At 43.7% G+C, this 21126-nt stretch overlaps 1 protein-coding gene across 30 annotated transcripts in view; it reads left to right on the top strand.

The window, feature by feature from the left end:
- The window catches only part of KIF1A (kinesin family member 1A), a 111089-nt gene that overhangs the window by 46454 nt on the left and 43509 nt on the right, over positions 1 to 21126 (top strand). For 5 of the 30 annotated variants that reach the window (XM_053389699.1, XM_053389706.1, XM_053389702.1 and 2 more), the window contains exons 14-27: positions 103 to 129; positions 3618 to 3829; positions 4300 to 4379; positions 5009 to 5084; positions 9094 to 9173; positions 10350 to 10456; positions 11282 to 11365; positions 11902 to 12082; positions 12450 to 12522; positions 13290 to 13383; positions 14882 to 15030; positions 15833 to 16011; positions 17144 to 17281; positions 18463 to 18711. In XM_053389699.1, the coding sequence (XP_053245674.1) occupies positions 103 to 129; positions 3618 to 3829; positions 4300 to 4379; positions 5009 to 5084; positions 9094 to 9173; positions 10350 to 10456; positions 11282 to 11365; positions 11902 to 12082; positions 12450 to 12522; positions 13290 to 13383; positions 14882 to 15030; positions 15833 to 16011; positions 17144 to 17281; positions 18463 to 18711 (1729 nt within the window). The remainder of the gene's footprint in view (positions 1 to 102; positions 130 to 3617; positions 3830 to 4299; positions 4380 to 5008; positions 5085 to 9093; positions 9174 to 10349; positions 10457 to 11281; positions 11366 to 11901; positions 12083 to 12449; positions 12523 to 13289; positions 13384 to 14881; positions 15031 to 15832; positions 16012 to 17143; positions 17282 to 18462; positions 18712 to 21126) is intronic. The other 25 variants (XM_053389719.1, XM_053389718.1, XM_053389720.1 and 22 more) reach the window with 11 other exon arrangements.

Raw genomic sequence — 21126 nt, 5'->3', positions numbered from 1 at the left:
TAATGTGGAAAGGCCCTCAGGTGTTGTTTCTTTATACCTATGAGATAAACCTACTCTTGTTTTCTTTGTCTTCCCCCCGCACCCTTCTCCTATCTCTCTTAGCCAATCCTGTTCCAGGAGGACCCAAATGTGTGTATTCCCCATTGCTGATATTTTGTGTGCTTCTCTGCTTCTGACAGGCTCAGTCATAGCTAAGGAACATAACTACAGCATGAGAAAGGAGACAGTTCCCCAAGTACAGTTCAGCAAGGCTATTGGGAACATGGTTGCCTTCATAGCTCCCCAACCTGATATTCATACAGTCTCCTGTAGGGAGGAGGGGAAAAAGAAGCATCAGCGATAATCCAGTCACCATGTTAAACATAACCTTGATGGGCACCCACTGCTTTCAACAGCACCAATGAGAGATTGCTGTGCTGAGTCCTGCACTCTAATTATAACCTTGTTCCATAGAAATGGTCTTTCTTCCCATGAAGAGGCCCAGGTGTGAGACTGCTCCTCACAACTGGAGAAGATCTATCCCAAACCCTGAGAATCCTGTAATGAGATCTTTTCTGGGCTTGACTGACACATGGACCCATAGACAAAATAAACTTCACAATCTATACCTCCTCCAGGCCATTTTGCCCTGCATCCTTAGTTGGAGGTCCTGCAGCTCTTCACCATACCTTGACTTTGTCTTTCACAATCTTATTATCCAGGAAACTTTTCCTGCTAAAATCTTCTGGGCAGTCTATGCTCTTGAGGTTTCCTTTCTCTATGCTGTAACTGTGTTTCCTGCTGCTTTTGCTGCTGTTGCTGCTTCTGCTTCTGCTGGGACTGGGTCTAACGAATATGTTCTGGGTGGGAGAGGGAAGGAGGAAGGAGGAAGGAAACTAAGGTATCTGCTTCAGGCCACAGGTGGCACAGTTGTTACTGGTGATCCTATTTGGCCTTCCTGCTGATTGTATGGTTGTACCTGTTAGGAATGTTGCTGGAATAGTTAATTGGCTGATGGGTGTGACAGAATGAACTGGCTTTTGCTGGCATGTTAAAAGGCGCTGCAGTCTGTGCCTTGTTTGTGAGCAGTGCAGCCTACGCTCTGATCTAAAACACCCATTTAAACCACAGGCAGGCGAACCAAATTTTCTAGGGCTTGTATATTCTCAGAAACCACCCAGTGTCCATGCATTAAAAACCCAACTGGGCCTGCCCCCCCCCCCGGATTGCACAGGTTCTGCCTTCCCTCCACCCATCTGCTGAACAAAGCCCAAGACATCTATTTATATTATTAAACATATTGAACATATGATTTATTGAACCAGAAATCCAACCCAAATCAGAGTAGTTAACAGTGCTGCTCACCTGATTACACCTGGATTTCTGATGTTGTTACTAATTTAACAATTATGCTGAGTTACCAACCTGTTTGCCAATGCCCTTTTCTAAAACATAGCCTCGGGAAATAGTGCATCAATATTTACTCTGCTCTTTACTCAAGAGCCATAGTCTTGGCTCTCCATACTCAAAGAGATTTTGTAAGGGTGGGGGATGGGGGAAGCAGACAAAGTTTTGTAATGGTGTGAGAGTGATGCCTGGTTGCCAGGCTGTGTTGGCTAGCCAGCGGCGGCGGAACCCCGGGGCTGGTGGGCACACGCCAGAGAGAGAGCGCCGCGCCATGAAGGTGGGGCGTGCCACCGAAGCAACTGCGTTCTCCTCACCGGAGAGACAAAGCAGCTCCATGTGCCAATCCCACATTGCTTTTGCAGGCAGCACGGGACCTGCAGGGTGCCTGAGCTGCCATGTTCCTTCTGGGTGACCTCGCCGCCCTGGATCATTCCAGTATCTCCAATGCTTGGAGGCGCGGCCGGCTCACAGCCTTGGATCCCAGCATTGGAGAGGGGGAGCTTTGCTTTTCCAATGCTCAGCACTGAGCTTGCAGGATGCCTGAGCTGTTTCACCCTTCTCAGGTGCGCTCCAGGTGGAGGGCCTCTGAGAAGGAGGCAACAGGCAAGCGCCAACCCCGTGCTCCTTTTGTGATCAGCTCAGGGCTCGCAGGACGCCTGAGCTGTTTCCTTCTCCTTTGGCTTCGTCCTGCTGGAGAGTGCTTGAGAAGGATGCAACAGATCATGACCAGCAGGAGGGCACTCCGCCCCCCAAAACCATGCCCGGGGCGACAGCAACCCCCCCCCCATGCTAGGCCTCTGCTAGCTAGGCCTCTGAACGGAGGCTGATAATTTAGCTGCAGAGGAGAGGACAACTGTATTGCAAGGCCAGAGCGTTATACATTGCTGCAAAAAGATTTACCTGGACAGTCTGAGAAAGGTGTTCCTGGTTATTGTTGTTTATAATGTTTAGGGAAGCAGAAAATGAGATTTACATCATGTAAAACTCTCAGAGTTTTCTCCTGGATTTCATGCATCTCAGGTATGTTTGGCCTTTTTGGCATTACAAAGATGCATGCCCTGGACTCTTTCAGTTTCCTATTCCTTGTTAAAATGCAGTGAAAAGGTAAAAATTAGAAGGGGACTTCTTTGAGCAGGAAGGTCACTCATTTCAGAGTCTCTGAATATGCACAGCTTTTGTCCTAATCTTAGATGATGCCCAAAAAACTGAAACATCAGCCATCTTATCCTGATCTAGATGAATGAACAAGAAATTCCTTGAGAATTCCCAACAGCTAACCTCCTACTTTCCCTTTTTTCTTTGAGTTTTGACCGAAATGGCTGATACTCAATGACTATTTTGAGCCATATAGGGAAGATGCCGTGTCTATGGTCCTGCTTTTTCAAGCAACACTTCCATTCTGAGCTTCACAAACAGATGGAAAGTTGAACACTTGGTTCTAAATTCAAGCTCTTGGGCTCATTAATATTATGCTAACACTAACTCTTAAAACACTAAACTTTTGCTGGAAACATTTATTTGTTTTAGTTTGGACATGAACCTCATAAAACTAATGTGTTGTTAACATGCAATACCCTTGGATGTAAAAAACGCTGATACTAATTTTACCTGTTTCAACAGTGTTTGAATTTTCCTGTTAGACCCAAAAAGTTTATTTATTCTGTGCTCTTCATTTTGGGGCCTTTTCTGGTTTTTATCAATAGTAATGATGCAACAGATGTGGAATGACAGGAAGCTTTGGAGCATTTGACACCAGCCAAAGATCCAACCTTTATCTGAGAGCAGATGTCTATATTACATATCTAGAACATGTGTTGCAGGGGTAGGGATCCCATGACCTTCCAGATTTTGTTAAACTCCAGATCCCATCTGTCCTGAAATCTTCTCCTGCATGGCCTTAATGGACATGTTATCCAGGAATTTTTCTATCCCCTGCCTATGATGCTAGAGGAGAAGGGGTCCACACTGGTTGTAGACAAGATCTTCAGTAAGCTGTCCATTTCCCCCAAGGCACAGGCATGAGCAAAGTGAGACTTAAGATAAGCTGATGTTAGGCTCCTGCCCTGGCACCTATACCCACATTATTGTCTGTGTATCTCTTCGTTGAATTTCTACCTTTCTCCTCATTGCATCATGTTGCTATTTCCCAACTGCATTTCTTTTCTCTATCTTTTCCTTCCTTCTTGTCTTTGTGTCTTTCCCTCTTCTTTCTCCCCTCCCGAACCCCTTAGACATGTCCGACTTTCAGAACAATAATGATAATCGTAGAGTGGCAGATATGAGTCAACGCCATGACAATCTCTCCACAGTGACCAATGCCTTGGTAGGAATGAGCCCGTCCTCCTCACTCTCAGCCTTGTCCAGCCGAGCTGCTTCGGTCTCCAGTCTCCACGAACGCATCATGTTTGCTCCAGGTAGTGAAGAAGCCATTGAGAGACTGAAGGTAAGAGCCAAGACCATGCATGCCATATTTGTACTACAGGGCTATTGATGGGGGGAAACTTGGTAGAAAGAGACCATAGCAGAGACAGAAATTGTTAGTCTCCGGTGTTGCCTTTAAATATTATAACCTTGTTCAGATAATGTTGGAAAGAATCTGAAGCCACCTCTTAACTATGATCAGGTCAAAAGTGAATGTGCACTGTGCATATTCCAGTCGTGGAATAAAGTTGTAATGATTGTTGCATCCTGGACAGGGAATCTGAAGCCCTCCAGAAGTTCTTGAACTCCAGCTCCCATCAACCCCAGCCAGCATGGCCATTGATTGGGGATGATGGGAGTTTTAGTTCAGCAAAACAGGAGGGCCACAGATTTACCATCCCCGCCCTAGAGAAAGGTTGATAAGCTCTGCATAATGCATTGCAGGCAATATATTCCTAGTTCAATGTTTTATGTTCAACTTTCCCACTGCAGGAAACTGAGAAGATCATTGCTGAGCTGAATGAAACATGGGAAGAAAAGCTGCGCAGGACAGAAGCAATTCGTATGGAGAGGTAGGAGTCAAGCTATCAGTCTGGTGTGGTATATTCATATAAAAAGTTCACACCTGAGTCTATGTGGTTTGCAATTTGATTCTTCACAGTATGGCCTCAGTATAACAAAGAAACACTCCATGTATTGGCAGAGAGCCATGTGTTAAAGTCATCATGAGGAGCAATTGCCACATGGAGGCTGTTTCAGCTCATAGACTCCCCATTTATGATAACTAAAGATCCTGAGAGGCTGAGAATTGTTGGACCAGGAAGAACCATTTCATATGTTACTTTTTGAAAAATGCATGGTGCATGTTGGAGTGCAAGAAATCTCTCCCTGCCCCATCAAGTTCAGTAGAAAGCCAAGTGAAGAGGGCTCATCTTTCATTTCATCACATGTTTCCTCTAAAAGCATGGCTCTTTCTGTGCCTCAGAGCCTGCTGTTAACACTTACCGTTGCTACTATTCCACTCACCCCTGTTTATCCTTCTCCAACATCAATACTTCCCCAAGACCAGCATTTTAATGATTTACATCTGTTACCATCAATTTTGTTTAGAGAGCATGGTGCAGTCTCTTTCTGAATGCTACAAGATCCAGGCCTTGGCAGACTTGTTTAAGTTCTAGTTGCATCCTTTGGTGTTTTCCAGGGAAGCTTTGCTTGCAGAAATGGGAGTGGCTATGAGAGAAGATGGTGGTACACTGGGAGTATTTTCACCTAAAAAGGTAGGGTTCTTTTTCTGCCTCTTCCACTGTGCTCAATTGCAATTTGATATCTGCTAATGGCGAAATATATATATATATATATATCAATTAAATATAGAGACAAAACTCCACCTGAGGCTTTGGTGATGCATAGATGTTTTCATTAGCATTTTGAATGAATGTTTTTCCCCTTTCTGAATGGTCTGCTGCTGCTGCTACACAATTAGTACTCATCTAGCAATAGACCATATTAAATTTCTATTAGAAGATCCAGCAGTAGCTTGTTTCTGTTTCCATTGGGCTGCTTGAAAGAAACAGAATTAGGCCTGTCCTGCTGAGTAATTACACTTGGGGGTACTCCCTTATTCATAAGAACATAAGAAGAGATCCATCTACTCAGTGGCCAACAAGATGGCACAAGGGAGCCCACAAGGAGAGCATGACAGATATTCAGCAACCAGTTGTCAGTGGCATCTTGCCTCCAAACATCAGGGTCCCATTTAGCCTTCATGGTTAATAGTCATTGATAGACCCATCTTCTATGCATGTGTCTAATCCCCACTAACAGTCCACTCTAGTTGCTGGAGGACCAAGAACTCTATGAATGCATATTCTCTCTTCATTCATTGATATTTTAAATCAAAGTCTCTTGCTATTAAAACACATAGATATGTTAAAGGTGTTTTTCTTCAGTACAGTGAACACGAAAAGAGGACTGTTTGATAGCACTTTCCCCACCCAACAGCATAGGGAGGCAAGAAGTAGAACTAATGGTGTTTGTACAACCCTATAACCCAACTGCCTAGAACTAGTCTTCTTACATCATATTAGTTATGCTCAGGCAGAGCCAAAAGAAGCCTTGTCCTGATTCTAATACAGTTTATCAACCCCTGTTCTCCTGGGTATGTGCGAAATTATTACAGGTCCAATAGCACAACATATTTCAGAAGGTAGCAAGGAGTGGGGAACTCAACACTCTAGCAAGGAACATGAATGTTAGTTCCTTAGGTCTTTATTTCATTTCTCAAAATTTACATATGATTACTAGAACAGTTTATAGTAGAACACTTTGATTCATATGTTTATGATAATGATTTATTTTGGCATATTGCACATTTAAATTCTTTCTTTTCTTTCTTCCTTTGTCACGTAGCCACTCCCAGTTAAACCCCCAGTTAAACCCCAGGATGTTTTCCTGGAGAGTGTAGGGGTGTTTTCCCCTAAGAAGGTTGGTCTTGTTAAGGGGTTGTATTGGAGTGATCTGTGTGATTCCTTTTCAGACAATTGGTTTGTACTGCCTGGTGCCAAGAAAACATTCTGAATTCTGTACATGGTGACTAGAAGTAGTTCAGGGAGAAGGAAGGCACAGCAACATTCAGCATGTTTTCTATGAATTACATAATTGAAATCATTACAAAGGGTGATGTAATAAGCTTGTTTGTTCACCCATGACTCTGCCCCATGTCACAAGCAAAGTATGTTACGTTACATGGTGCCTAATTCAGTAGTGGAAAGAGCTCTGCATCATACTGCCTCCTCTCTGGAGAGAGGCCTCAGGTGTTGATTGCTTAGAGGCAGGAGAACAGAGCTCAGCATGGCGGTTGCATCTGCGTGCCTGCTCCAGTAACTGCTCATACTTATAAGCAGGGCTGTCAATCAACTGATTGTAATCATTTCACTGCCTTACTTCTGACTGATTGATCAGTGTTTAAAGTGCATAGGTACAGCTTTTCAGTGAAGATGATAATTTCATACTGAGAACAGTTGTTGAAACTTCGGGTTCATCCACACTTCCATTTGCCCATCTGCTTCCCCCCTGGAAAACCCATGGTTTAGAGCTAAATTGGAACAAATGGCAATTGAGTTTTTAGCAGATTGCCTCCCCTCCCCCAAGAGCAGGTTTTCTGGGGCTGAAGCAGTGGGGCAAAGGCAAAACTGCTCGGACCTGTGCCTAGAAATCACAGGACAAGTGGAAAACTGCTTGGACGCATGTTTGCTATTTGTGGGATTCCAATCCTTGCATGAGTAAATGGTATCTGGTCCACTTTGCATGGTGTTCAGATTGCTGTGATAATTGCAATGCTGATATCTTTCCAAGAAGGGCTTCCATGATGGCAATGGCAGTAATGTTCTGTAAGTCATTTGATCTAACATAATGTTCATCTGTTGAACCCCCAAAATGAGGACCTTGCACATGGCAGAGTGAGACCTTTAAAATTAAAATGTACTTCTTTTCTGAACACTTGGTAATGTGAGCATGTTGTTTCAGTAGGATGAATCACATTTTTATTAATAATTTTTATATCACTTTCTATTGTGTGGGAAAATGCTTGATAAAATGGCTCTTTATTTCCATTTTGGAGAGGAGACATAGAAATTGAAGGAAATAAACTTCCTAAGACAAGTAGCTATATGTTTGAAGGCAGGGCAGGAAGAGAGTTTTGATGTTGTGCAATTGCTGCTCCTTACTCTGCAAGAAGATCTGATACAAGAATCTCAAGCAGAAGTGAAAAGCCTTAGAGAGCATACCCTCCAACGTTTCTCCAATGAAAATAGGGCCATCTCATTCCATAATGATAATTTTACTATTTATACCCCACACATCTTACTGGGTTGCCCCAGCCACTCTGTGCAGCTTCCAACACATATAAAAACATAATAAAACATTAAACATTAAAAAAAACCCTTCCCTTTACAGGAAGGTGGCTCAGATGGCTCTGGGGTCGGATAACTCCATATCCTCTAACATTTCTCCAATGAAAATAGGGACATCATAAGAAAAAGCGGGACATTCTGGGATTGAATCAGAAACTGGGACAGCTTCTCTAAATCAGGGACGTCCCTAGGAAATAGGGACACTTGGAGGGTCTGAAAGAGGTGGACTTCTGGCCCTTGCAAATATGAAAAGTGCCAGTGTTTTTTGTGACTGCATACATAACATTTTTGGAATGTAAATGCCTGTTGAAGTTTGAGGCCTTGGATAACTAAGGTGGGGCTTGCAGTTTGGTTACACATTGATGTTAACTGCATTATTTTGCAGGGATTAGTGAGTTCGTTCTGCATTTTGCACAGTCAGGACAGAAAACTGGTGTAGCAGAGCTTTCCCTCTTCTTATAAACTTTATAAATACAGTATTTGAGGAAAATGGAAAGTGCAACTTGAATTGCGTTACTGAGAATTAAAAATATGGCTATGTTTTCATGGGAGGTATGTGTGTGAGTGAGTGTGTGTAAAGGGTGTATGGTTCTGGCCCCTGCTACTGCTGGGACATAGCCCCCAACAACTTTCCATGCACCCCTCAGCCTGAAAAGATTCTATGTTGTGATTGGAGGAGTCCCCATATTTCATCCATTGGATCATACTGATGAAGTGAATCTTAATGTGTTAAGTCTTTAAGGTGCCACAAGCAGACTTGCCAACTGTTCCGTTTTAAAGTCAGTCCCGGCTTCTGTTTCTATCCTGGAATGTCCTGGTTTTTTTGGTCTGGCGCTCTAGCATGAGTGCCTGACCAAAAGACACTCACTCTGGCGATTGTCAGCAGAGTCGCACCAAAGCGGCTTCTGGTTCATCACTCTGGTGAGACTCTGTTGACGATTGCCGGAGTGCCGGATTAGAGTTGGGTGGGAAGGTGAGTGGGAAGGGGGGGGCAAGGATGAGCAGCACAGGCAAGCAGTGAGTGGTTGGGAAGGGCAAGCAGTGAGGGCAGAGGCATGGCGGTGGTGGCGACAGGCCTACCCTGCACCCGCTGAACTAGCCTGTTCCCCTTAAATATGGTGGCAGGCACTGTCTATCAACCTGTGTTCAGGTAAGATTCATCAGCCCCCCCCCCATATGTGGAATATGTGTGGGGGGGTGGAATTTGCCTTCCTTGGGCAGCAAAATGTCTTGGGCTATTAATGCTGTGGCACATTTAGGTCACTCTGAAAAAGGGCAGACTTGTCGGAAGAGCAAGGCTAGGCCTTGGCCTGTGAAAGAAAATGGTGTTAATCTCTCCCCGCCCCCCGTTCTACCTCTCTCTTGTCTCTCTTAGACACCACATCTGGTCAACCTAAATGAGGACCCACTCATGTCCGAGTGCCTTCTGTATTACATTAAAGATGGAATAACCAGGTAATAATGATAGTAACAATTACAACTTTGCCAGGATTAACAGAGAAGATGGACATTGATGTGATTTTCACCAGCAGTTTTACATTCAAATGTCAACTGGAGATGTCACAGACTGAATTTGGCACATTGTACCTTTTTGTATGTGTGCATGGTTATTTATAACATCTCTACATTGCCCATCTAAAGAAAAACCCCACTAGGCAGAGTACAGCACAAAACATTAACAAATATTAAAAGTAGTAAAACACACTTAGTTACTCTCCAAGTCTGTGCATGCATATCTAGCAGTGTAGAAGAGGGAAAACAGCAAAAAATATACAAAAATACAACGACAAAAATGTACAACAAAAGGATGGATTATCCCAAACCATCCAACTATTTAGGAGCCAGAAAGTGGCAAAGCTAAAAGGATTTCACAGATCAAGTTCTTCTTTCATACATGCATTCAGCTAAGGCAGCCTTCCAGCCTGATGCCCTCCAGATACTTTGGACTATGTACCGGTTAGGGCTGATGATAGTTGTAGCCTGAAACATCTGGAGGGCACCTGGTTGGGGAAGGCTAGACTAAGGAGATCCATGTGTGGAAGCAGGCTTCTGCAGTCCATATACATATAATTTGCTGGAACAGAAACTATGAGTGTAAATCACACAAGCATCTGAATGCAAATACTGCCTAGATTTGCTTTCAGTGGGATGTGTATTTGAACCTCACCCACATTTTGGTAAAGGACTCATGCTTAAGTACCTTTTTGTGTAACTAGATCTGAACTAGGGCCTGAGTCATTGCCTAGAGGACATTTCAGAGCTGTAACAAGACTACAAAAACAGCCCTTCTCCTTATGGATATGGAGCAGAAGTGAGATCCCCGACAGGCCATCATCCGTCGGTCTTAGTGGACACAGTAGTTCATAAGAGAGACGGTGCTCACTAAGATAGACTTGGCCCAGCCTGCTTAAGGCTTTCTATATAACCTGCATCTTGAATTGTGACTAGAAGCAAACCAATAGCTACTGCAGCTAAACAAGACTTGGGGTGTTTGTGATGCTTTCTGCAAAGGTATTCTTCTAGCTTTCCTGTCCATTGGGACCCTAATAGGGTTGGTCCAAGGAGCTCTGTTATTAATCAGAAATGCTTTGCCATTTTGGAAACCTCAGCAACTGTGTTTTGCCCCAACAGGGTTGGTCGAGAAGATGCTGAGAGGAGGCAGGACATTGTCCTCAGCGGTCACTTCATCAAAGAAGAGCACTGCATATTCCGAAGTGACACTAAGGCTGGCAGTGAAGGTACCCCCATACAGAGAGCCTCACGATTCTTGGGCTTCCTTTTCTACCTAGTTATTCTCTAAGTCATTTGTCTCCATTGCTGCCAATGGGTATGCAGAATACCACTTTCTTCCCTACCTGCCTTTCAAAATGGAGCACTTTGGAAAGTAACTGCATTGGGAAGTGCTGTCTCTTTGCTTCTCGGTTGTATCAGCTTAGTTTGACCTCTGCAGGCTTTTAGCAATAATCACAACAGTCCTGCCACAAGACTGAATTCTAGCCTTTCATATATGTTGCCCTTGGTTGCTACAGAGCAACGACGGGGCACCTGTGGACTACAACTCGCATAATTGATTGGCCATGGTGACTGAGGCTGATGGAAGTCGGAGTCCAAAATCTTCTTGTGAGTCACAGGTTCCCCTTCCCAGCATTAGGGGACACTGTCCCATTGAGTGTTAAAGTAAGATTCAACCACTAGTCCAGTCTGCATTTGTATATGTAATGGAGGAATGAGCATAATATGATCTTTTGCTTCAAGCAGCAAATATTTTTGTCCAACCTTATCCCTATAGCTCCTTTGGAGCCTCTGGGCCATATCTTGATGTGTTCTTATGAACAGATACCTTCAAGTCTAAAATATCATATCTAACAAAAATTGGTTTTTTTTGGAATGAAGGCATTGCCTTGCTTTCTGTATGTAGGTTTAATGCAGAGGTTTTGGTTCCCCTCTCAGCAAGCTTATTGATTGTATTTGTAAGAAGATTGTGGGGAAGGTTGTTCTCTGTAATTCTCACACATTGTTTTATTCCCTGTCCTCTCCCAATTCCCTTTGTGCGTTTTCCATAGCAGTGGTGACTCTAGAACCTTGTGAGGGAGCAGACACCTATGTCAATGGAAAGAAAGTAACAGAGCCCAGCATCTTAAGATCAGGTAGGTTCATTCTCCAGTAGAAGGGAATCAGGAATAGGAGAAAAGTGTTGTAAGAGACTCAATGAAATCAGGTAGCTCTCTACTATGGCGGGATAGACTTGTGGAATTATAGAATCACAGAATTGTACAGTTGGAATGGACCCTGAGCATCATCTAGTCCAAGCCACTGCAATACAGGAATTTCAATTAGAGATGACAGGTGGCCATCCAAACACTGCTTAAAAATCTCCAATGAAGGAGAGTCCACTACTTTCTGAATGAGTCCATTCCACTTTCAAACAGCTCTTATGGTTGGAAAGTTCTCCCTGATAAAATAATGCTCATGGAAATAATTTTCTGAAAGCGGGTCTCTTTGTCCCGAATGGACTGGTGGTTGAGCATGGTTTGTATTGAAGTCATTAGGGACAGGTGAGTTGTCATGGGACAGAAGCTTTGCAGTTGGACATAATTTCATCATCTTAGCAATGTGTTGATCAGTTACTGGAATCCCATCCTATTTCTACCCCTCTAGTAAATATGCTCCCCTCTCTGCACAGGAAATCGCATAATCATGGGAAAGAGCCATGTATTTCGATTTAACCACCCTGAGCAGGCACGCCAGGAGCGGGAGCGAACTCCATGTGCAGAGACCCCAGCCGAACCAGTGGACTGGGCTTTTGCCCAAAGAGAGCTATTGGAGAAACAAGGCATTGACATGAAGCAGGAGATGGAACAGAGGTGAGTGGAAGGAAGAATGCAGAAGAGCTCATTGACAGGGCTGCATAATTCAGAGGGTGGTAGCTCAGTAACAGAGTACATGCATTGCATGCAGAGAATGCAGAGAAGGTCCCAGAATCAATGCCTGCATCTCCAGTTGACAGGTGATAGGAAAGGCCTCTGCCAGAGAATCCTGAAGTCAGAGGAGACAATACTGGACTAGCTGGCGATGGTCTAAGTCAGTATAAGGCAACTTCACACATGCACACACGAGAGGGGGCAGGGGTTGGATATGGAGAAGGTAACATGGCAGGGGAATAGGAAATGTAATGGTTCTCTGCAGTTTTCAGTACTGCATGGACATTCTGTCATTCCTTTCTCTATGTAGGCTTCAGGAACTGGAAGATCAGTACCGGAAGGAAAGAGAAGAAGCCAATTACCTTCTGGAGCAGCAAAGACTTGTAAGTAATAAACAAGTTGCTTTTTGCACATGTTACGAGAGTAGCATAAAGCAGACAAATTGTACTGTAACTGGTAGGGGAGACAATCATTTCCAGGATGTGACACTATATAGCACAGGCTTGCAGAATCTACTGTGTGTATGCATTTTAGTAGTGTCCTTAGAAGCAGTAACTGGAGCCAAGTGCAAAAAATGTTTACTTAAATTAAAGAATTCTGAGCTCAGGAATTTGTTTTGAGTACTAGAGAGAATTGAGCTCACAGTTTTCACACACACCCATTCCTGGTCTTTGTGTGTGCCGCCGCCCCCCATTTCTACAGTATAATTTAGAGGGGAGGTGTCATTTTGTTGTTTCCATTATCAAACAGTTGGAAGTCAGACATCCCTGCTGTATCTACATAAAATCTATCTGCCCACCCCTGCGCTATACCACCTAAATTGCAAGAGAAACAATGACTAGGATTTGCATCTCCCAGCAAGCCAGATTCTTATATAATCACATTTGTAAAAGGTCAAGAACTCCACATAATAGTCCCCACCTAATGTCCCACATTGTTTAAAATTATGAATAATCTATGTAGGTATAGTTTCTTATAATTCTGTATCTCAGGAAACTTCACAAACCACTAAACTGAAATGGTGATTACTAAGGAAATGGAAAGTATTGATCAGGGAATGGAATAATTTCTTGGTTTTACCTGGACTCAGCACATAATATCAAAACTCAGGCAATAGGATTATTAACTGCTCATCTGTTTGCTCTTTTAGGATTATGAGAGTAAACTGGAGGCTTTGCAGAAGCAGATGGACTCAAGGTATTATCCTGAGGCTAATGAGGAAGAGGAGGAACCTGAGGATGAAGGTAATAATTCATTGAAAAGAAAAAGCTATTAAACCTATCATTCAGTGAGTTGTATTCAGCTACTTATATTCTAATATAAAGTGCAAACAAGCTATTGTTATTTTGAACTGCTCACTCAGTATATGGAAGTAATAAATTGAAAAGGATTAGGCGGTGCTTTTTTTCAGGGGGTTCTCAAGGGTACAAAGTACCAGCACCTCTTCTTGTTGTTAAAAAGTGTGGCACCTGCTGTAACAACTTCATTGGGAGTACTGGCACCTATTTTTTAAGGAAAAAAGCACTGGGATTAGGTCTCTATTCCCATACATAGAAGCCTGATTATGTGGCATATACATGCCAGATAAGCTGCTTATACTGAGTCAGGCCTTTGGCTCATTGAGCTGAATAATGTCTACAGTAAACTGATTAGAAGTGGCTGTCCAGGACAGGGGTCTGCTACAGTCTGGCTGTACCCAGTTCCAAGAACTAAATAAATATAAATACTGCATTGTTTAGTGGACTGCTCTGTTAGGATTGCTGTTTTGTCATGTTGTTGAATGATTGTGATTGCATAGTGTAACAAACTGTGTTTGTAAAAAAATTGTACTTGTTAGGTCAGAAGCAAGTTTAGTCAGAAAAATCAAGTTTAGCCAGGAAATCAAATATGAGCTAGAACAGTCTTCCCCAATCCAGTGCTCTCCAGGTGATTTGGCACTGAATTCAGCCAACCTGGTGCTCTAGTGGAAGTGCAATGGGGTTTTCCCCTCTCTCCTTTCCCCATTTCCCCCTTCCTCTAAAATCCACTCTGGATGGTTAGCAGAACCCCAGAACAGTGTACAGGGGGAGGAGAGGGGAGGGGAGATGGTTCCATCAGCACAATGTTGAATTCCACCCTACAACTCCCATCAGCCTCAGCCTGCACAGCCAGTAGTCAGAGATGATGGGAGTTGTAGTTCACAACATATGTGGGGTACAGTGCTAGCTGCCCCAGAACTAGAGGTTCAGGTAGGTATGAAAATAAATGGCAATTGGGCTCATGCAAACAAGCTGAGCAACCACATTGCAATAATGTCTTCTTGTTTCCTTTGGAACCTTTGTAGGGGGGCTGCTGGGAAGTTAACTAGCTAGGGAATGTGGTTTGCTGAAACCAGTCCTTAGAGTATATTTTTTCAAGCTCGGCATGCTAGAATGTATCCCAAGGTATTAAAAGAGTTTGGGGGATCTGTCTGAAGGCCATTGCACCCAGGATTTTGTTCTGCCCATCTGCCAGTAGACCAGGCTTCCTCAAACTCGGCCCTCCAGATGTTTTCGGCCTACAACTCCCATGATCCCTAGCTTGCAGGACCACTGGTCAGGGATGATGGGAATTGTAGTCTCAAAATATCTGGAGGGCCAAGTTTGAGGAAGCCTGCAGTAGACAGTATGTTTGAGGAGAAGATAATGTGAGCTATAATCAAGGGGTGTCAGCAAGGACTTGCTCTTTGAAGAGAGTGACCATGTGGAGTGTTTATCTCACCAGTACAATGGACAGAGCGAGAGTTTGAGCAGGCGCTCTGGGCCTTCAGGAAGTGGAAATGGTACCAGTTTACATCTCTTCGGGACCAGCTGTGGGGCAATGCCATTTTCTTGAAGGAGGCCAATGCCATCAGTGTGGAGCTGAAGAAGAAGGTGAGCAGGTTCTGTCATAGTGACAAATGGTGATTGGCATTGTCTATTCCGCCTTCTGTTGCTGTTTCTTCAGATGAAATAGTATTCATTGGAATTGGGCACATACAACTGTACCCTCAACACCCTGTACTCCCCCACATCTACCACTGGAGGAAGTAGCATCCCCCTGCCCAATGGTGTGGCTGGCCCTGGTTAATTGGCCATTAGCCATGACAGCTATATTGAACTTCAGTGTACCAGATGCTCTGGAGAACAGGAAAAGGCCATGCCAGATTTGTGAATGTCCAAAAGCATCTACCTGTGATTTAAAACCAAACTAATTAAATGGACTTTTGTTTGATCCTACAAGGGAATTTTTATGGTTATTGAAATAACCAACATATAAATGAGAGGAGGGACACAGGGCCTTGAAGTTAAGAGAAATATTACGTTGTTTGACTAACAGTTACTCTTTAAAAAAAGCTTGGGAGGGGGAGGAATTTTACCAGAAAAGCAGCATTTTACCAGAGTATTTTCACCCAGGTACATTAGCAAAAAAGTATCCTTGCATAACCGTTGAAAGGGACTGGTGGTTGCTGCTGTTATTAAATTATTTAAGATATGAAATGGAGTGACCACAGACCAGGTGGCTGCAACTACAAGTGACCTGGATAAAGACAAGTAAGTTTTGAGGGTTCTTGTCTGAGTGAAGATCCTGCTGTCATAATTTATATGTGGTGTGAGAGAAGAGGGTGTCCTGAGTAGTGACCCCTGTGCATGAGGAAGCCAGCAACAATAACGCTTCCCTTCCTTTCCCTTCCAGGTTCAATTTCAGTTTGTGCTCCTTACAGACACCCTGTACTCACCTCTGCCTCCAGACCTGCTTCCTCCGGATGCTGCCAAAGACCGTGAGAAACGTCCTTTCCCGAGGACTATTGTGGCAGTGGAGGTGCAGGACCAGAAGAATGGAGCAACCCATTACTGGACTCTGGAGAAACTCAGGTAAGCAAATATATTTTAATAGCACCATGGGCAACTAGTTGGCTGACAGAAAGTCAAGAAACTTTGATTATCTGGGAGGAAGGTGATACAGAATATAGGACTATTGTCTGACGTGGTAGTGAGCCCTCTTATTTCACAATAAGCCAATTGTGCCCTTGACAAAGGGAAATACAGTCGTACCTTGGAAGTTGAACAGAATCCATTCCGGAAATCCATTCAACTTTCAAAACATTCAGAAACCAAAGCGCAGCTTCTGATTGGCTGCTGGAAGCTCCTGCAGCCAATCAGAAGCTGCTGAAGCCCTGTCGGACTGTTTGGCTTCCAAAAATAGTTTGCAAACTGGAATAGCCGCTTCTGGGTTTGCGGCGTTTGGAAGGCAAAACGTTCAGTAACTAAGCTGTTTGAAAACCAAGGTACGACTGTATATCTATAAACGTGTTAATGTTGCCTTCACAGGTTATTTTAGGACTTATATACATAAGCATTCAAGTATGCCATGATCTGGGAAGGTGGGTCGAGTATGGAAATGGGAATTAAGTTTTGTGCATGTGTCAGCAAAATAACACAACCTGTGCCTGGTTTCTGAAGTATACTCCTTCCCAATACTATCTGAAATAGCTAGGTAAAGTCAAAAGATAAATTTTAGCTTATAATCTCTGCAATGCAGGATGACCACCTTAATTTACATTGCTATTTGATGCTATGTGATTATATATGCAGAAATCTCATAGAAACCTTTTGACATGTATCAAAGCTAGATTGCATTTGACATGCCTCTGATCAGTCTACATTTTGACAAGTTCATCACCTGGACCAAATTCTGATTTTTGCACATGCCAGAATAATCATGCATCCACTTCCTCTGAGCATGCACTACTGCTTGAGTGAAAAGGCCAAAATTCAGTATAAACAGGCTCCCACTATTGTTTGAGAAGCATTTTTTATTTGCCAGTCCCAAGAGAGATGGAAATTTCTCCTATGTGTTAATGTGCCTCTAGTGAGCAGAGCAGGTTTCAGCACCAGCTTTTGAGGGCACACAGGTAAGATAATGGTTTAGGTGCAAGTAGCCCAGTGGAGAATTGCTTACTCAGCCACCATTGTGTGAGTTAATTTGTTTTCTCTGCCATTGCAGGCAGAGGTTGGACCTGATGCGGGAGATGTATGATCGGGCGGCTGAAGTGCCCTCTAGTGTTATAGAAGACTGTGACAATGTGGTGACAGGCGGAGACCCCTTTTATGATCGCTTCCCTTGGTTCAGGCTGGTTGGCAGGTGAGAGCTTTGATCTGTCAAAATATCATGCCAAACTGAAGAGACCCAAGGAAGGAAATGGCCCAAGAACTGATGTTGCGCTGCACAAGCATTCCTTCCACAGTTGGGTAGAGATTAGATCACACAACAAGATAATTGCACAGCATCTCACCCTTTTTGTAGGGATCGCTCTCTGCTCTCCAGATTTATGTACTGGAGTGGGTTGTCTTCCCATTTATATCGGTGCAGAAGCTCTTTTACTGTGAGCTGCACATGCACGCACATATATGCTGACACAGCCCTTTCACAAAGCTACGCATGATGTCCAGTGCATGGTGTCCAAAGTTATGTTCTCTTTCTCAAAACCATCACTGATGGCTGAAATTTCCTACAGCAAGGTCAAAAGAGGCTTTTAGAGCCTGGTCTTTCCATGACCCAGGATGGACCACCTTAGCTTCTAAAGTCTTAAATTGTAGCGCTTCAAGCAGGATTCCCTGCTTGCAGATTGTGACCTCTGGATTGGTGGGAACTATTACAAATAGATGCCATGGAGGACTGTGGCCACCCACCTGTACAGTATTACCATGCAGAAGATCCTTCTGGCTGGCTGTGGGGAGGTAATATGATCTTGTACCTGAAGAAAAAATAGCTTGTAGGATGGAACGCAGCTAAGAAACCCTGCTGTAGGATTTGTACATTTGTGTGTGTCATTTGGAGTGTATCTGCCTATATACTGCCCAGTATATAATGTGTGTTATCATGTGCTTCCCATGCAACTGTTAGAAACAAATGTGATGCCACCAGCTGGGAATTGTTGGGGGCCAGGCAGAAAGGGTTTCCCATTGAATTTTAATAAATCTGGGTACATCTGAGGCATTATATATTCCATTGTCAGGATTCACAATGGAATTTCTTCCCATACCAATGAGTCAGAAGAACATTATCAAGCTCCACAGTTGTTTTGGTGAGAACCGTTGGAGGAATTCACATCAAATTTATTGGGTCTTCACCATTTTTAGCTGATGGCATTGGTGGCTCCTCTGTTAGATGTATCTGGCCTGGGAGGTTTTCCATTCCTTTCCCTCCTCCTTATTAACACTGCTGCTTGGTCTAAAAGAAAAGGCAGAGCAAGCCTAGTCTCTCTCTGTGTGTTTGGAATAGCTGGTGTTAACCTGTCTCCTATCTTGTTGTACTAACCTTAGTTCAGATATCTCTGGCTGCAACAGCTCTCCTATTTTCAACACATGCATGAGCGAGCGCATGGCTGATCTCACCCCCTCCCCCACCTTCTCGAACCCTGACTCCGACATCACCGAGCCTGCTGACGAGCAGCACGTGGGGAAGGAGGAGGAGGAGGATGACCTGGAGGAAGACATCTTTCCGGAGTACCCGCTGTATGATGGCCAGGATCCATTTTACGACCGCTCCCCCCTGTTCAGTTTAGTAGGAAGGTTGGTGAGGTCTTAGGAGAGCATGCTGGGAAGGAACTAGCTCTTTCGCATAAGAGACCTGCATTCTGACACTGTTCCCATGTTAAGGCACTCAGGGACAGGTGAGCTCTCTAACAAGTTCCAGAAATGAGGGGGCAAAACCAACAAAACAAAAAAGCAAGGGTCTGAGCATACCTAAGGAGGAATCAGATATACTGTGAGAAAACTGGCAGGAAGACAAATGAGGGGATGGCTTCTGGAGAGGCAACAACTTAGACGTGAATGTCCAGAACCTGTCTGCAGAGCTAAAGCTTCTGCAATTATGCGCCTTCTCTCAGGACTGTTTTTTAAAAAAACGTATTTTATACCTATGGTCTCAAAAACAGGAGGATAATCTAGTTTCATTGTCTGCTCCTGTACAGTATGATGTGAGGAGTGTGCATTTAATGCACTTCCCTGATAATTCTGATCTAGGAGACATGGAGGGAACTAAGATTTAGCTCTAGAATAAAGGAACGCTAGGGCGTCATTCCAGAGAGAAGGATAGTTGATTGGACTAGAATATAGAAACAGGAAATAAATGCTGAAAACATTAAAAAACTAGGCAAACTTTTCTTGTTTGCATTGCTCAGCAAATGCTGAAGACTGGCATTTGGGGTATTTAACTCTGACAAAGGATAGAAACTAGGATTTCAGCACACAGGAGCAGTGGGTAGTGAATAAAGTTCTGGGAACGAATTCCAGAATATGCTTGAAAGTACAGTTGCTTTTGTATGGCCACCCAGCAGGGCCAGCCCTGCCAGTAGGCAGAGTGAAGCAGCCACCTCAGGCAGCAGGTGCTGAAGGACAGAGCTGTGTATGCCAAGTAGCCTATTCTGGAGGACTCTGTCCCATTACCAGTCTTCAAGTAAGAGTCAGCTGAACTGGAGTGGGATGCCATCTTGTCCTTCACCATAATGATTTGGGATGACCCTACCAACCAGTGCCATTTGTTGTCCCACCTAGTAAGTGACTGAAGCTATTTCTGCTACATTACAATTTGGCAGAGAAAAGCACTGGAGAGAAATTATTCATTGAAAGCAAACATGGTTAGTTCTAATTTCCATATTTGGCAGCAAAAGGCTTCATCCTTGTGCCTTTGGGACTGCAAATTCAGTTTGCTGTTAAGAAAGATACGATTCTTCATCACACTATTCAATTTTCTCACAAAGGCAGAAAAACAACCACGGTCTGGCAATGGATGCATACTCTGTACAAATGAGGGGGCAGGATCCTACTGGGGTCCTTGCAATATCCTTGCCTGTTTTGCTCAGGCAGAACCAAATATTCATCATTTTACCTTCACAGCCCTGCCCTTCACGGGCCCACATTCATAAACCTGCACCTCAGAAGCTGCTCACTTTATACTAGGATTAATTTAACTTTGTATTAACATGAGGATCTTTCCTTGATATTTGGGCAAGAGGTCCTAAGCTTTAGTTTCCTCACTTTTAAGTAGGAGTCAGGAAAATGGGAGCCAGCAAGGGAGGAAAAGGGCCTAGAAAAGGCAGAGAGGGAGATTGGGGAAGAGTCCTGCAGTCTCAGACCGAAAGAGCTGGCTTCTTCCTTTTTTTCTGGGGGATTTGAGATTTTAAATCAACAAACAGGCCAAACTACCAAATAGCTCAATGAGGGAACACCCTCTCCCCCAATCCTGTGAACTGTTCTTGGGGGCTCTTTTGAGTCAGACAAAATTGACTCCCCCCATGCAGCAGCTGTGCCGTTCACATTTCTCATGAAGTGTGCTTTGATTGGATCTTTGTCTTTGATTTTTTTTTCTTTTTCCTTATTATTATTATTTTTTTAGCTGCTGGCTCTATCTCCAAAGCTTTAGCAAAATTGGGGGTTATTTCACTTTTGTCTTCCTTTTGAAAGGCTTTTCTTTGGTCTGAGCATGCCATCTTTGCACCTCACCAATCTTGTGGTTAGTGCCTCTATCCTACTCTATTCTTTTAATGACACACAGCCTCTTTCGGCCTTCCTTTATCAATCCCTCTACCTCTTTGTCTCCTCCCAACGTCCCTGACTTGACCCCTTTCTCTTCTTACTGCTTCTGCCTCTCCACCTCTCCAGTTCGTCAGTTCCTTCATTCTTCTGGGTTTCAGGCCTGTTTCATAACGGGCCCTTGTTGGCTGTCACCATAACAGCACTCCAACAGATGTATGCCTCCTGCTTCCTCTTAGCCATCCAATTTCAAAACAAGACATTCCAGACCTCATATGAAGAAGATGAAGATTATGCTGAATAAAAGAGAGACTAGATTTGAGAAGGTGATGTTATCTGCATTCTTTCAGAATATCTGCCCGTGGTTTTTGAGCATCAAGGAGATTTGCAGTTCCAAGGAAGTTTGTGGGTTCATTGCTTTTCTCTAGGCCAGGTGTGGGGAATCTCTGGCCC

Source organism: Podarcis raffonei, chromosome 5 (assembly GCF_027172205.1).
Source record: "Podarcis raffonei isolate rPodRaf1 chromosome 5, rPodRaf1.pri, whole genome shotgun sequence".
Lineage (NCBI taxonomy): Eukaryota > Metazoa > Chordata > Lepidosauria > Squamata > Lacertidae > Podarcis > Podarcis raffonei.
This window is presented reverse-complemented; position numbering and strand designations above follow the sequence as displayed.